The sequence below is a fragment of the Aythya ferina genome (genome assembly GCF_964211825.1).
Source record: "Aythya ferina genome assembly, chromosome: 2".
Classification (NCBI taxonomy): domain Eukaryota; kingdom Metazoa; phylum Chordata; class Aves; order Anseriformes; family Anatidae; genus Aythya; species Aythya ferina.
Window position 1 is genome coordinate 130,995,899 of NC_140297.1, and position 16,751 is coordinate 131,012,649.

At 49.1% G+C, this 16,751-nt stretch overlaps 1 protein-coding gene across 2 annotated transcripts in view; it reads right to left on the reverse strand.

Annotated features, from left to right (window-relative positions):
* The window catches only part of LOC311432740 (tumor protein D52-like), a 112,725-nt gene extending 96,225 nt beyond the window's left edge, over positions 1-16,500 (reverse strand). The window contains exon 1 of one of the 2 annotated variants that reach the window (XM_084511214.1): positions 16,362-16,500. In XM_084511214.1, the coding sequence (XP_084367340.1) occupies positions 16,362-16,380 (19 nt within the window). In that variant the 5' untranslated portion in view covers positions 16,381-16,500. Of the gene's footprint in view, positions 1-10,284; positions 10,603-16,361 lie in introns of those variants that run through there. The other variant, XM_084511215.1, reaches the window with a different exon arrangement.
* Between the last annotated feature and the right edge of the window lie 251 nt (positions 16,501-16,751).

Sequence of the window (16,751 nt, forward strand, 5' to 3'; positions counted from 1 at the left end):
GCAGGGATCGGGATTCCCCTAAGCTATGGGAACGGCTCTCTTCTTTGGTAAGGGCCAGCCCATGACCAAAACGCACCACGGCACAACCTGCCTCCCTCCCCACTCTCCAGAGGAATTTGGAGCCCACACAGCTGGCTCAAGCTGAGTTGAGGCTGCAAAGCCATGCCCTGTTAGATGTGCCTTGCCCTCCTCAATAGATAGGGAAGTCTAAAAGCACTTACTTGCTCCACAGACAGGTAGCAGTGGGGTTCTGCTCACGACCCCTGAGATTTAAACTGAAGATTTCGCTGTGGATGCTTCTGCTGCTCCAGAACTTGTACTGCTTTGTTATCCTGACTGGCTAAGGACAAATAGGTTGGCCCTTCAGGCACCTGCACCATGTTAGAAGACTGACGCGAAGGTAAATTACTTCTGTCAAGGATGCTTGAACCAATTACTGACAAGTTCAAGCGAGTATCACAGAGCGCTCAGCAAGGCATTACCACATCTCCCACCACTAATCACCCCATCATCAGTTCTGTTAGGGTCTGAGTGCTTGAAGCTTTCCCAGGTAGCTATTTAGCATTCCCAGGTAGCACAGATTGTGCTCAGGAATTATATGGGAAGAAGCACAGCTAGCAAAGCCACGAAGGTTGAGCAACCACCACTAACCAGACATTTGCCTGCTTACTGCCAGGCGCTGCTCTTTCTTCAGGTACCCTCTGCTCCCCAGCTCTCTAGCTGCCACCCCAGCCTGCTGCTGGCCAGCACCAATTTACATCAAGCAGTGCTGTTCACAAGAGCTAAAGAGCCACTTAAGCAGCTTAAACCAGCGTAGGCTCTGTAGCATCAGGTTGATCTTCAAAGCCTCACCACCTTACGGACACGTAAAGCCTTTCGGCGCCTGATCTGAGGCCTTAAGACTGCTCTAAGAGGAAAAGATGCCATGAGGCAATAAGACAGAAAACCAGATACTCGGCAAGCCTTAAATCGGTGCATTTATACTCTAATTTCCATGCTGTGCTCTCTCCCCCTTCCTTTAGAAACCAGAAGCCCCCAAGATTTGTTAATAGGGCAAGTGGAGCTGTGGAGATACAGCAACAGATGAACAGTAACAATTGGGGCTCCTACAGCCCTGTTAGGGACAGCCAGCAGACCTGCAGGTGGAGGTTTAGGTGTCTGCTGTCTCCTGGCAGCACCCAACTCACCGCCACCACCCTCACTCCAACACTTCAGCCTCCCCCCAGGACCTCCTCTGGACCAAACCTGCACGTGACAGCACTGCCCAGGAGGGCTCTCTGTACAGAGACAGCTCCCCCAACACTTTCTCAGCACTGAACTGTCCTCATTCACCCACGTTAAAGAACAGATCTGTTAGAATGACCAGGTGAGATGGTTAGTCCTGTAATGTGGATGCTTTGGGGTTCATGACTTCCAGGTTACTGGTGCTGCTCCTTTTTTAAGGCCACAGTCTCAGCCTGCAGCATTTCAGGCTGCTGAGGCAGATCTCAGCAAGGGCAGCAGTTCTCATCCCTCCTCCTCCCGGTCCAATTACAAACAGGCTGATTTCCTGAGATGCTGCAAAGGATTAAACCCATTAGATCAGTGCTGCAGCATATTCTGCAGCCAGACAAGATGATACCATAAGATTCACAGCCTGTGTATCTCAGATAAAAGTCACACAGCTTCTCCACTACCTTTTGAAGCCATCTCCTCTAGCATTTAAGGTTTTTCTTAGGGAGAACTCCCTGCCTCATTGCCAAGTGCCGTGCCTCAGTGGCCAGAACAATCCCATTTGTCCATTCCAGCAGTAATGGGTGAAAAACGTTTCCAGCCCACACCAAGAGCCCAGGCCAAAGGACGCTGAGTGAGCCATCAGGTAGGCACTGCACGACCTTTGGAGAAGCCAGGCCAAAATGAGAACACAGAGGAACACTTCCAAACAAGATTAACCGAGTCAAAACCCTGCCAGGTAGGTTTTAGAGCAATTTGTATTTTGTTATTTGATTTCAGCTTCTTATCCCAGCTCCGCTGCCATTCTCTAGAGACTCTGATCCCGCGTTCAGAGACAAATGGGGAAAATGTCAGAAAAATATTGCTGAGCTGCAGCTAGATGGCACTTGGAGGAGATTAGAGAGAAAGAAGGCTGTGGCGTGGAACAGCGTTGTTTTAAAGTTTGAGCATGTAAGTTTGCAATCTAATTAAAAGCTTTACTAGAGGGCGTTTGATTGGAACGACTCGCAGCTTCCCCCAGAAGGCAGCTCTGATCTGTGCTCTGCAGCCTCCTGCCTCTTCCAGCTGCACATCGGCGCTTCTGGCTCTGGAAAGCGACTCCGGGAACCCACAGCGCTAACCTCACAGCATCAGGTCCTGCCACAAAACGCTGCTGGGAGCGATAGAAACAAAGCAGGCTGAGTTACTGATTCATGAATCATGTGTTATGAGATTCAAAGAGGAAATTTAAAAGGCAAAGCAAGGAAAAAAGCACTATTTGTAGATTTAGCAAGGCTGCTCAGCAATGCCAGCAAACACTGAGTGCTTGAGGTACGGACTGACTCCCCCAAAACCAGTTACTGGGTTTGCACCTGATCTGGCACAGCAAAGGGTGTAGATGTGCTACGAGGGACAGAAGCACAGCAGGCAGCAGTACCAGAAGCACCTCTGCAACCAAGCAGCACGCAAACAGGGCTCAGAAGCACTCCGCCAAATACTCTGTATTTACACCAAAAGGACTGCCTACATTTTGTTCACAAAATGAGCAAGCAGGCAGCTTGTTGGGCATAATACCTGACTTCAGACCTTTAACTCAGAAGTAGCTCCTGCCAAACGTGTTGGAAAGCCACTCACTTCTCCCTGAGCCCCTTTCTGCAGAAGACAAGTGAGCATCCACCTCTTGGGCAGGAAGAATGTACTCTTGTAACACAGAAAAGCTGGAAGACAAGTTACCTGTCAGTGCCACAGAATTCAACTGAAGGTACTTCTGACAGGACATTTCTGCCAGACCATGACTTCACACTTGGCTAAAGAGCCTCCTGTGAGGACATCAAAGAAACAAGACACCACACGTGCATGTTCCAGGGTAACCCAGAACCTCCAGAAGCTACAGAAGTGAACAAGAAGCCAGGCTTCTCTTATCCTTTCTTCCCAGAGCCCAAGCTTAACCCCCCAGCATGCCTCTAATAAATATGTATTAAGATGTGGAAGTGAATTTTAAAACTTACAGCCCAATCTAGCCCTTGCTGTACTCTCAAACCAAAGATATGCTCACATTCCTTGGACATCAGTTATTTTCAAATGGTTCCTCTTGAGAAGCACAAACCTTTCTGATTTCTCAAGTCAAGGCTCCTTTCAGACACACCATGCTCTTGAAGACCACAAAGCTGTACAAATGTACATTTTTTGCCAGAACTTTCCCACAGAAGTTACTGGTTGTATGGTTAAGCTGCTCTCCTGCTGCACCGTCTCCTTACTCAGTTATCCACTACAAAGATAAAGGTTTTGCCAAGCCAGCCAATGCGATAGCAAATACCAAGCTGATGCACTTCCCTATTTCCTCTTCCCAGGCCTTGACTAACCAAACTTAAGATTTAATGTTGTCAAACGAGTGAAATCTGGTTGCTATTATTGCACGACACTTCCAGTTTGATGTCTACAAGCTCATTATTCACCTACCTCTCTCACCCAGTGCAGAGTTTTGGTGAGCCCACACAAACTTGAGGAAATAGGAGCTCGCCCAGGCGCGCCAGCACCACCTCCGCGCTTTTGCACAGCAGCTCCCTGGTCCTGGGCACCTCTCTGAGAGCACCGAGTAAGTCGTGGGCTCAAATGTTTTTGCACTGCTCTTCATCTCATTGAAGAGCCGAGACAGAGCCCTGCAGCTGTGTGTGCAACAAGCTAGGTGCGATTTGCTAACAACAGGCAGCCAGTGCAGGGGGTTGTGTTAAACATAATGCAGCTCGTGCACCTACCTTTAGAGTAATACCACCACCGAGGTTCCCATTATATTAATAAGCACGCTGAGACTTGATCTGATTGATACGTCCTTGAATGACTTTTAATGCTGCCTGAGCTGAGTAAATCGTGTTAAGAGACATTTGCTCTTCCTCCAAGTCAGAGCAGGACAGTAAATTAAATGCAATGGTTGGCCCGCAGATATCGCTGTCACATGAATCACCGGCCAGCCATAAAGCACTAAGCACTCCAGCAGCAGGAGAAGGTGAAGAAAAGGGTCGAGAAACCTTGTCCAGAGATGATTTCCTGCCAAGGGGGAAAAGCTTTCAAGGATTTCTAGATCCTGGAGGAACTCGAGCATCCCCCGCCTCCATCAGATCTGGCTTTGGGCAGGACACCACTTTCTGGCTCGGGGTGACATTGCAGGCAATTTATCTTCGCTTTTTCACAACCTAAATGGGAAACTCCTTCAGATAAGAAGAGCATTGATCTCAAGCCAAGATTTCCAAGCTGCATTCATGTATTCATGAATGACATAATTCTGTCCCAGTCTACTCCATTTAAAGGCAAGTTCTTCTAAACACCAACATACTTGGTTAAGCTGATCTCCAGTATCCTTACTTACATTTCTAAAAGAGAAGTAGGTAGAGCAAGTTAAACCCTTTATTTTACTGAAATACGGGGGCCTCACAGTATTTGAGCAGGATCTCAGCATCAAGGAGCAGTGAACAGCTTTACTCTCAGGGTTTGCAGGGAGGTCTGCATTTAGCATCATCACTTCCTATTGCACAAGCTCACCCATCACATGCCCCATTTCACAACTGTAAACATAAAACACATCAATTCTAACCCCCCCCCCCCCCCCCCCAAAATACCGTCATGCTCCAGTCCACGTAATGAGTTGTCATTTAATGGATTAGTCTGGTAAACCTTTCAACCTGTGTTTAAGGAGTGGTCTAGCTAAAAATACCCTGCACATCAGTGTTACACCAGGTTTGGTAGCTCTGCCATGGGCACAGAAGGTGCTCCAGATCTAACTGTTAATAACGCAACTCCTTAAATTTCCCCCTGATATCTAATCTAAGCCTCCCCTCTTTTAGTTTAAAGCCATTCCCCCGTCCTATCACTCCACCCCCTGACACAAAGTCCCTCCCCAGCTTTCCTGCAGGCCCCCTGTAGGCACTGGCAGGCCGCTGTAAGGCCTCCCCAGAGCCTTCTCTTCTCCAGGCTGAACACCCCCAGCTCCCTCAGCCTGTCTGCATAGGAGAGGTGCTCCAGCCCCTTGATCATCCTCGTGGCCCTCCTCTGGACTCACTCTAATACTTGTGTCCTTGTGCTGGGGCCCCAGAGCTGAACTCAGGGCTCCAGGTGAGGTCTCACAGGAGCAGAGCAGAGGGGGACAATCACCTCCCTCGTCCTGCTGGCCATGCTGCTTTTGATGCAGCCCAGGATGCGGTTGGCTTTCTGGGCTGCAGGCACACATTGCTGGCTCATGTTGAGCTTCTCATCCACCAGCACCCCCAAGTCCTTCTCCTCAGGGCTGCTCTCAGTCCATTCTCACCCAGCCTGTATTTGTGCTTGGGACTTTGCAGATGCAGGACCTTGCCCTTGGCCTTGTTGCACTCCGTGAGGTTCGCACAGCCCCACCTCTGGAGCCTGCCCAGGTCCCCCTGGATGACATCCCTTCCCTGCAGCCCTCCAGGGGCCTGCTCCCAGCTGTCAGCCTGCACAGGCACACTGTGACACGAGTACCTGGGGCACCTGAAGAACCAGCCAGGTCTGTCGGCTGCCATAAGCCAGAGGACAAACCCCTGAAGAACGAGAACAGACAGGTACCTGCCAGGCAGGCGCTGAAGCTATCCTGGACGAAGAGAAGACAGGAACTCACTCCAGGTCACCGTGTTGGGGCTGGCTGTGTTGCAGGGGCAGCACCCCAGGCTGTGACAGAGCTCAGAGCCCCTCAGTCCCAGCCCTGAACTCTCCCCACCTTGCTCAAGGCTCCCAGGGTTGTCCCAGGTGATCCTCAGGAGAAAGCTAGGAATCAAGAAGCCACTGTGCTGAGAGTGCACCAAACCCAGCCCCGGTCACATCCCTTTGTGCTTGGCTCAGCTTGGCAGGCTCTGACAACGCTCCGCTCCCTCTAGCTGCTACGGAAGGGAAAGCAAAACAGGAGAAAAAGTCTGCCTGGCTGCCTCCTCCAGCCGCTCCCACCGCCCACAGCAAGCTGCAAGCTGCTCCCCGGCCTCTGTGGGATATTCCCGCAGTGGGGTATTGCCACTGCCCCAAGCTGGAGACCCCACAGCTACGGGGACGTCAGAGACCTACAGTGGGAGCAAACTGGATTTCAGAGGTAACAGGGCACAGAAATCGGAACTAAGACAGATAAAGGTGTTAAATAGAGTGAATTTGAGTGTAACGTGGAGCTTGCAGACCAATGAGAGAAAAGGCAAAGGGGTAAAAGGCATGTTAGCAGACACATGAAGAGGATCCTAAAGATCCTAAAGCGATGAAGAAGCCACCAAAGGGGTCACAACACTGCCAGCTTGCTCTCAACACCCCTGCCACCACCAAGGTGACGTTACCAGCCTCAGAAGTCGGTCGAAGGGTGAGAACAACACCAGAAGGTGCAGAAACTGTGTGTGCAGATAAGAACTTTCGCTGTATTACTAGTAACAAGACCCTGTCAGTATAAGTAATCTTTCTGCAGTAACTAGATCCTAATTAATAATTATTCTTCAGCTAAAGCTTCATGGGAGCGTCAGGAATCGTCACTGCAATTGAAGTGTGCCTCCTCTTTGCCCACGGAGGTTTTAGGCACAGCACACGTGGCTCAAAGCAGGGGGACAGCTCGGAGCCCACTGCTGGCTGCAGCTCCGCATCTTCCTTCCCACAGAGGAGCTCAGCTGGGCAGAGGTTCCTGCAGCACCTCAGGGTTTTTGATCAAAGGCCCCAGCCTCCCTGGCTGCTGCTAATCCAAACCCAGACAGGAGTGACTCTAAAGACACTCGCTGCCTTTAAGAGGAACATAAGTGGTCCCTCTGCAGCTGTAAATTGAAGCTGACAGAGGAACATTTTTGGCTGCACAGCAGCATTTCAACGTAGTGTTTAATCTCACTTAATGCTCGCTTTCCCTTTCGGTCATCCTTTGTTTGACATTTTTCTGCTTACTCACTGCAGGACATCAAAAGGACAAGGGTGAACACCTCCCCTCCTCTGGTGGGAGAGCCTCCACACACAGCGCCCACGTTACCAGGACTGCAGCAGAGCTAAGAGTGGAACTGTCACCAGTCTACCTACCAGTGACTGGAGGGGTTGTGGGTTTTTTTTTCCACCCTCCTTTTGAGAGCTGGTCATCAAGATCTTGGCTTTCAAGACAACTCCCTGTTCCTGCTGCCATGGAAACATCACTTCTTTGGTACAGCTGACATCCTCCCTCACCTGCACGGATGTCCAGCACTCTCTCACTGATGCTACGTGGTGAATCTCATCCCTTGACTTCACGCAAGGCTCCTCTGTGCTGCATGGGGGGCTCCTTCCCCACGAAAATCACCTGGGCCCCTTCCTGTTAAAAGAGCAAGGGGTGAGAGGAAGAGGACACAGCCCCGAGACCTGCTGGTGAGGAGGAAGGAGCCCAGTTCAGCCCCGCACCACTGCTCTGGCCAAAAGAGGAACCTGGCAGAGGCTTGAGGCAAGGTCATCTGATGATTGCACTCACGGCGAGGGCAGCAAAGAGAGGAGGAAGGAAGGAAGACAGCCATGACTAAGGCTTTTTTCCTCTGTCCCCTATGGGCCTTACAGAGCATCCGACAGCCTCAGCCAGCTGTACCACTCTGCCACCAGGCACACGGATCCAGCAGAGCAAGGCACTCACCTCATTCACAGCCCCATGGTCCCAGTTTGCTTTGAACTGGCAGGGCCAGCCTCATCACCACCCCACCTGCTCCTCCTCCTGAAAAGGGGGTGATTACAAGTGACAGCTTCCCGTTACCCTCCGATTCCCAAATCTCTGACCCAGCAAGAACAGCTGACGCTGCTCCAGCCACCCACGCTGTGCCAAAACACAGGCAGCTGCACATGTCAGCTGCTGAAGGGCCCCTCCAACACCGTGCACTGATCCCCAGCAGCTCAGCACCTCATCCAGGCACCCGCTGAGGAGAAAAATAGGACAGAAACATCATTAAATAACCCACATAACAACACCCAGGACCCTCAGAACAAGACTTTCCCCTCCCAGAGATTTCAGGCAGCTCTGCTCCTGTCCAAGGGACCCGCTGATGTAACAGGTCTTCTGTTTTTCCCTCCTCCATCCTGAGGACACAGCTAGAGATGCTCAGCTCAGTGAGCTAATTCCTCCTTCGCGGTTCTGACACCAGCTGTCTTATTTACTTACAAAGCCTTTGACTTTTACAACAGCAAGTTAAGAAAAACCTCACCTCCAGTACTGCAAGTACTCAGTGATAGAGAAAGCAAACACAGCAGAAGAAAGAGGTGCTCCTTTGTTCAGTCGGACAATGAGGTAAGCTTTGTCCCACTGCCAGCAACCAGTTCCTTCGGCATATAAGGAACGTTAAAGTCCACTTTATCAGCCCCAGAAATGCAAGTCAAGGCTCTAGGAAAAGAAGGGCTTACGTGCTCTCTTAAGAGATCCCATGCAGTGTTTTGGGACTCGTCCTGAAAGTCCCCCAAGAACAGGACATTTTGAAAGTCCCCAGTTCACAGAAATGAAAAGCTGCTGAATATACAGCCACCTTTTATCACCAAGTCAGAGTTTCTGTATCACCAGATCATGGTTTGTGCTGTGTGGTCACCAGACTGCTCAGAAGCAGTCTCCTCAGTCAGAGCACCGCAAGGTGCTGCTTCTGTACTGCGGGGGCTGCTCCATCCTTGTTTTCCAGTAGTGCATGGGACCTGCGCTAACAGTATCAGAGGCAAGGCACACAGATACTCTTTTGCTGCAAAACCAGGTACATTATTTATTTTTTTTTTAATAAAAAAAAGAAATTAGAAACCATGCAACTTCAGTCGTTAGCCCATTCAGCTACTCAGCCCACGCAACAACAGGATTTTTGTTCATGGCACCTTGACACAAAGCAATAGAAGGCTCGGAGCACTACGTCCCTTCAGCCTGAACTGGCAGCACTGCTTTGGTGCCTGCAATCACACAGCAAGAGACTCCAAGCACTCAAAGCCCCGGCTATCTGGAGTGATTGGCAAAGGAGTGTGCACTGAGCATCGTTTAAAGGAATGCCAGACATCCCTCTGCTGAAAATGAAGCCTCTCCAACTGAGAAAGAAATTCAATGATTCTGCTGCTGCTGGTCACAGGCTAGTACCTTCCTTTCCACTCTTCTCCAGCATAAGGGCTCAGTGCACAAGCTAAGCAGAGACTGCTTCTTGACACGTGCAGATGGTGGGTGGAGGAGGGAAACACAGGCAGTTTTTAACTCTTCTCTGGTTAACAGAAGCAACCCAGGATGTTCACACCAGCCCCAGGGCCAGGACTTGACAGCCTGGGGCTTAGCGAAATGCATGTCATTGGTGAGTAACGCTGCATCACCAGATGGGATTTCCAGCACAAGCACTCCAGCTTGCCAGAAATAAAGCCTCTGAGGGCTGGCCAGCAGAGCACGACCAGCCACTAAGTGAACAGGCACAAGCGTGGTGCCTTCCTTAGGTTTTTCTCCTTGTACCTGCAGGTCTTCACCTCGCCTGAAAGAGGAAATAGCATATTCATCCCCTAAAATGAGGCAGCAGAGGGTGTTTTACCATGGATGCTTCATGGCAGGTTTGTCACACCAGATACACCGCTTCGTTACACAGCCTGGGGTGCAGCACCCTCCTACCCAGGGCTGGATTTCAAGCCACAATGAGTTCAGTAACAGGACGAGCCCATAGGAAGTGTCAGCACTGTCTCTAAAGCTCTCGAGGAAAGCTCAATAGCTTGCTTTTCCCACTAGAAGCTGCCCAAGTCTCTGTAAGCACAACAACTAAACCTGAGAAAGCTTCAGGCACAACAGCAGCGGCCCGAAAACATCACAACAGGCCCGGACCCATCGAGGCCGGTGCTCGCTTTGCTTTTTTTTTTTTTTTTTTAAAAAAAAAAAAAAAAAAAAAACATTAGGAAGGATTTATGGACCCACGGGGCCAGGCACCAGCCGTGCTCCGCGGTCCCCTTCCCCCTGCAGCCCCCGGGGGGTGCCGGCGCCAGCGGGACGTGGCAGCCGCCTCCCCCCCCCCACACCCCACCCCGGGTTCCTGGTCTGGCCGGCAGCCCCCCCGTATAAATAAGCACCCCCCCCTGCCCCGGTGGGGTTTCACCGAGCAAAGGGCAGCGCCCTGCCCTGCCCGGCCCTACCTTGCTCCCGGCGGGGCTCCATGGCGGCCCGGCTCCGCCGCTCCCCGCTGCCGGTGCCGCGGAGGCGCCGCCCGCGCTGCCAGGCGGGGCGGGACGCGTCAGGGCCGGCCCCGCGCAGGTGAGGGCGGCCCCCGAGGGGGAAGGAGCCGCCATCAGCGCCCGGCCCCGGGGTTTCGAGGCCGGGCAGCGGCCGCACGGAGGTGTCGGGGGCACGGGAGCCGCTCCCAGCGCTGGGGGTGCCCGGAGGGACGCGCCCCGGGGCCGCCGCTGGGGGCTGGGGGCGCCATTTTGTGGCCCCGCCGCTGCCCCCGGCTCCCAGCCGCGCGGAGCGATGGCTTCAGCTGAAAAAAGGCTTCAAAGACCTCAGCCACGCCTCAGGGAGGCTCAGATCCGCAGAGCGAACACGCACAGGGGCAGTTCTGCACATCCCTTAGTTTTAATCCAGCATTAGAAGCCCACAGGCTGGGGTTACTGGCTTGTCCAACCCAGCCCCAGTTCCTCCAGCCGCAACCCTTTTCCCTTCACCCAAGTCCTTATAAAGCATTTTTCTCCCCAGTGTGGTGTCTCGCTGTCTGTACACCTTGTCTGGTATGCGTGTAATGCAACACCAGGACTTCTGTTCCTCGACATAACTTCACACAGGGTAACAGGGCAAGAAAAACTTGCTCTAACACCATTAGCATGAACAGGCTTCACGGTATCATAACCAAACACACCGCCTCGCGCTGCTGTGGAAGCTGCCGTCCTCAGTGCTTCCACCTCCTATTTGTTATATATTTGCCAGCAAAGCACAGGCACGCTCACAGATAACGCCACGTTACTGAAATTAAGCTGTGATTTGGTTTTAGCTTCAGAGATTCCCCCATGAGACTTGCTAGCACTTAAGAACAGGCAAGCCAGTGCCTCGTGGCTACATTACAGAGAATTTAACAGCTGAGGAGAAAACAGACCACCAACTGTCCTGCCTACAATCTGAGCTCTTCCTCCTAACATAGAACATTAAGCACAGAGTTTTCATTATGTAGTCTCACAAGCAAACCGCTTTAAGAGACCGTCAAGAGCATTAAGCTACCTAACACATCTCTCGCTGCACCCTTTTCAAGCCCCTGGCCTTGCCATCGATGGATGTGTTTGTTCAAAAAGATCGATGTGTGCAGCGAGTGAGCGGCAAGGCATGCACGGCGTGGCTTTGTGAATAGCCAGCTTGTCCCTGACACGCAGCATGCACAGTCACATGGCGAGGCAGAGCACAATAGAGAGTCAGGAGGTGCCAATTCAGGGGTGCCCTTGCTTCGGATAACAAACAACAGCATCAAATCCAGGTATTTTTCAGCCTACAAAGCTTCTGAGGACACGAGCTTTTGCTGGGTAAAGGAGCACTGGCTTAAATTCTGGGATATGCACAGCTGAAGCATGAGGCATTTACAGTGGTGCCATAAAAGCGAGCAAGTAGATAAAACAAAATGAAAACACAGGAATGTTTCCTTATCTCATAGCACAGCAATTTAGACACATGATTCTCACCAGAACAAGCTCATCCTGCGCATCTCAGTTAAGACTATTTCAAACAAAAGTTACTTGAAAACATTCTTTTCCCCTAAATATATGTATTTTTTTCCATGGTACTCCACGTGAAGCCCCGAGCTTCCCCACTGATCAGCTGCTGTTTCCTCCTGAGCTGTAGTCCCAGTGAAAGACCACCAACAGCACTACAATTCGCATCCCTTTACTTTGCAGCTGCTTTACTCTGGCAGCACTGAAGCATCTGCCAGGAGCCAACCTGCAGAGCAGGGAAGCTGTCAGCATTTCTCTGCTGCTTTAGCAGCCAGGAATATTTAGCCAACACATCCCAAAGTGCAAAAGCTAGTAGCGAGGACAGCAGTACTATCCCGAGAGATGACTCTGTGCCCCTTGGCACAGCTCGCAGGAGTCACTGGCACTACACCAGTGTCTCACCCATGGCTGTCACACTGAAGAAAACCATCTGCAGCTTAGGTGTAGCCCTAATGTATGAAGTCCTGCACCAGTTTTGAGGAACTACAAGTTCACAAATCCCTGCTTTCCAGCTCACCCTGCAATTTGGCTTCCTTAGCAGCTGCAGGCCACTCAAAGTGAAGATAGGGCTACCTCTAGCATATTGGCCAAATCAAATTCCTGTCTTTTCCAGAAGGGTTTTAGTTGCAAGAAAGACACTCAGAAGCCATAGGCCATCTCCAAACACAATGACAAATTCCTTTTTACACAGTGAGGAAGCTGAATCGTTGTAACAAGCATCTGTAAGTAGTGCCTATTAAAAAAAAAAAATCAGTATGACTATTGCCTAAAGGCTTAGGTACAATCACAGATTATAAACAAACTCAGAAAAGACGACTGGGCCTGCATTAAAGGCTTCATTGTCTTTATGAAAAAGGGTAAGACAGAAAGGCAATGGAACCAGCAGCGCACTGAGCTACTGTGCTTTGTGCAGTGACTTCTCTCTTCCTCCAGGTGGTTATAAAAGTACCAAACACACACACATATAGAAGGCAGGCCTGGAACTATCCATGTAAATACAGGACTTCAGAATATTTTGTCCTTGGTAGGATGGCGCCCATCCCATGCAAGTGTTGCTTGTATGGGAACGCAAGTAGAGCACCAGAGGCATCTCCTGTGTCAGGGTTTCATTGCACTGCCACAGAACTGGGGCTACAGTACAAGTAACAGGCAAAGCAGCCACAAGTAAAGGTAAAGGTTTTGGAGAATTAATGCTTCCACGAAGAACCCAGGCTTAAGCAATTATTTTTCAGACTCACTCTGCACTTTGTCTCCTCTGCTGTAGTCACAGATGCAATTACCTCCAAAGAACCCATCGTCCTGCGTGCAAAGAGCTGAGTCCAGTGGTGAGCTGTACTCGTTGAGGGTGGCTGCTGTGCTCATGTATGGCCATAAACAGACATGGTTGTGCAACCAAGTGCTGAGCTGGCCGTGGCTACTGAGAGGGCTAACACATTTTAGACCTATGCCTGTGGACATAGTTGGGCAACACAGCACAGCAAGTCATCTGCTGCAGCTTGCAGAGTTCACATGACACCTTTGGTTGCCAGATTGAGGGTTCGGTGCCAGTAAATGGGAACCACAAAAGCACACAGGACACCTAGCCTAAGCAATAGAAAGTGCTAGAGAGCTGTCCTGAATGCCTCTTATTTCCAAGGCTATGTACTTCACTTGGCACCAGAAGAGCCCTCCGTTCATTCAGAGCCTTGAGTCATCTGCCAGAAGCAATCTGTCTTAAGGAACACGTCCAATGTTTTTATTTCCAAACGCAGCAGAAGAGCACAGTCAGCTTGGCTCCTTTTTAAGGCAATGCCTAGAAGGATTTAATGACCTAAACCACAGGATTTTGTTAACCTAACTGAGAAGGGGAGACAAGCGCATACTGAACCATCAGGATCACAGGAAAATCAAAACTAGATACTCAATGAACCTGTACTTCCTAGGTGGTTATCCCCTGTTATGAAGGGTAGGAAAAACAGACAAGCAAGAGGCTTTTTTTTTTTTTTTTTTTTGGTGTGGTTTATCAGAAATACCCTGAAAGCACTTACTACATCAAAGCCCTGGCAGCCAATGAGGGCCATACATTGGGTCAGAAATCCTGTGCAGTATGTCCCACCTGAGGCAGTGTTAGAAATCCTCAAAAGCACAATTCCACCTTCCCAATTAGATTTGCTGTCAAAAATGGACACTTCACATGTGAGTGCCTTTTCAGGGTCAGGTAGCAGCTGGCTAGCAAGTAAGAGAATCTGTACTTTTGACTTGTCCTGCTGAAACCCTTCAGTAGAAAATGAACCTTTCACACCTTTCAGTGTCTACAGATCAACTTAAAGATTACATCTATGTACGTATTGGCGTAGATAAGCAGGCTCCTAGTGGAATTCAGTAATGCCATAGGCTCCCATCTCACCAGAAGAGCTGTAGAGTGCTGAAAATATCTGCAGGTGACTTTTACCTCTAAGCGCCTGGGTGTCTCCAAGTCCAAGGTCACTTTTGCAACTCAGAGTTAAACTCTGAATTGCTCAGATGCTTGATAAGAGACTTTTCCTGCAGTCCTAATCATTCAGGTGTTGATACAATTTGTACAGGGCTCTTAGCTGAAGACCTCAAAGTTAGGAGGTATCTCCAATGAGCTCCGAAAGTCCACCATAGTGAAGCTTTACATTGCACCCTCACCATTGCAGCATGGCCATTTAGGTGTAGCACAATTATTTGTCCTGGAACAAAACCTGAAACACTTTTGGGAACTAAATCTTCCAGAGGACCAGGCTCCATGACACCCACCCGCATGAAACTCATTTCTTCTAACCAAACCTGCTTGGTGCATGCAACAAGATGTTAGCTGAGAACTCATACCTCTCCTCCACAGTAGGATGTGACACCCACCCTGCACAGCTGCCAGCAAGCATGTGATAAATAGACATTAGGAGAGTTCATAAAAAAATAAATAAACTAATTAAAAATTAACAATAAAATCAGTTTGTGGTACCCATGGTGCAGAGTCGCTAGAGGGAGCGTTGGAGCACCCCACGGGTGCGGAGTTTGCCCACTGGTTATTTCGGAATTTCCCAGTGAGGGGATGGTACCTGCATGCTTCTCTTAATGAAGAGCCCAAAACTCTTAATAAGGCTTATTTTGCACGCAAAAGACTCGGCATAGATGTACACACAGATACATGAACAGTACAGGCTTTACCTCATCAAAGAATGATCTGTAACTATTAGTTTGACGTTAATGTCACTTTTTAATTTCCTTTGCCAAAGTTACTAAACCTCACGCCTGTCTAGGAATATCCCATCTAGGGATAGCCTTCCCACCCCCAGTCTTGAATTCCTCCTGAAAAGAGGGGAAAGCATTTCTAACTTGTCACTTCTTTGGTAGCACAGCTTCCTCTGGTAGTGTTGGTTCAATCACAGCTCCAGGAATTCTGAGTCCTCAAGCCTCCAAGCTATCTCCAGTTACAACAAGTATATTGATCAGGGAAACACGCTATTTTTTTTTGCCACACACGTTGTTATCTGCAACTAACATCTTTATTAGTGCATTAAATACACTGTAGCCAAAGCTTCAGTTAAATTATATCTGTGTCAACTAACCACTGCTAATTAGTCATAAATATTCCATTGCAGAACAGGGGCTAACTGGAACATTTTCACCTTCAAAAAATTGAAACTAGGGATAAAATGAGGTCACATCTTCAGTAACTCATTATTAAGCAATTTTTAAGGCTGCAGTGCTGTACAGTTACCACATGGTAATTAAGAAGCGGGGGACCTGGTTGCTTTTCAAACTGTAGTTAACTTCCAGCATACTCCTGTGAGATAACTAGGTAATACCAGGTCCACTTCATTACTGGCAAACCAAAAAACCAAAACACAGAGGCTTCTTTATAATTTGCTAGAAACAGACAAGAAAACAGAACCAAAAGATTTGGTTCCAAACACTGGAATACCGTTAAAAGCTTACAAGGAAGGAAAAAAGGAGTGATGACCTAATTAACTAGAACTGCTAGAAGTGTTTTTTTTTTTTTTTTTTTCCTTTTTATAGGTTTTTATAACAAGAAAAAGACTGTTTGAAAAGCCTGCTCACTTTCATAATGTAAGCCACAGAACTTCAGCCTTTACATTCATTCACTAAACATTTTTTCCTTCCTTACTTTGCAAATAAAGTCATCCCTTACAGTTCCCCAATAGCACAGCATCCAATCTTTTTAAGAGAGGCATTTTTTGAGATTCTTAGCATATGGCTGTTCTCACTGATAAGACACTTCGCTGAGCCAGCCAACATGAAGTGAAAAGATGAGCAACAAATCAGACCATAAACACCACAATTAAAGATTCATTCATCTCACGAATGTTTCACCAGCAGTGTTGTCTACTTCCTGCCACCACCACCCAGTCAGGAGGTGCTTCCACCACAGTCTCACTTAAAAATACACTTCCAACACAAGATGCACAAAAGCTGTGATTTGTGTGTGCTAGTTTCTCCTTCAGACTGCAGTGAAGGCAACTATGCTACATCTCCCACTAGTACCATCTAGCTCCTACCTGATCTCACAAAGCTCATTTTGAAACTTCACTCTTGAAACTTCCCCCAAAGTAGACAGACTGTATTTCTGATTTCAGAAAGAACAAAGCAGATCAACCAAACCTCCTCCCTTCCTTCCTTTCCCACCATTTATCTGTGTGTTCAAAAACAGCATGGAGATCACCTGATTTCTCAGTGAACCCAAACTTCCACCAGAAGGCCTCAGGAACTGGGTCAGCCACCTCCCCGTTCAGAAGCAAACGAGGTGCAGGTGTGGTTGTGCAAAGTGAGCCATATGGCATCCCCTGCCTGAATGGCTTTCTTTTTTTCTTTTTTTCTCCCATCAAAGAGAAAATCTCTGCAGTTGCTGTGTTTGAAGAGACTGTGTACTTTGCGCCCGAGCTATACAT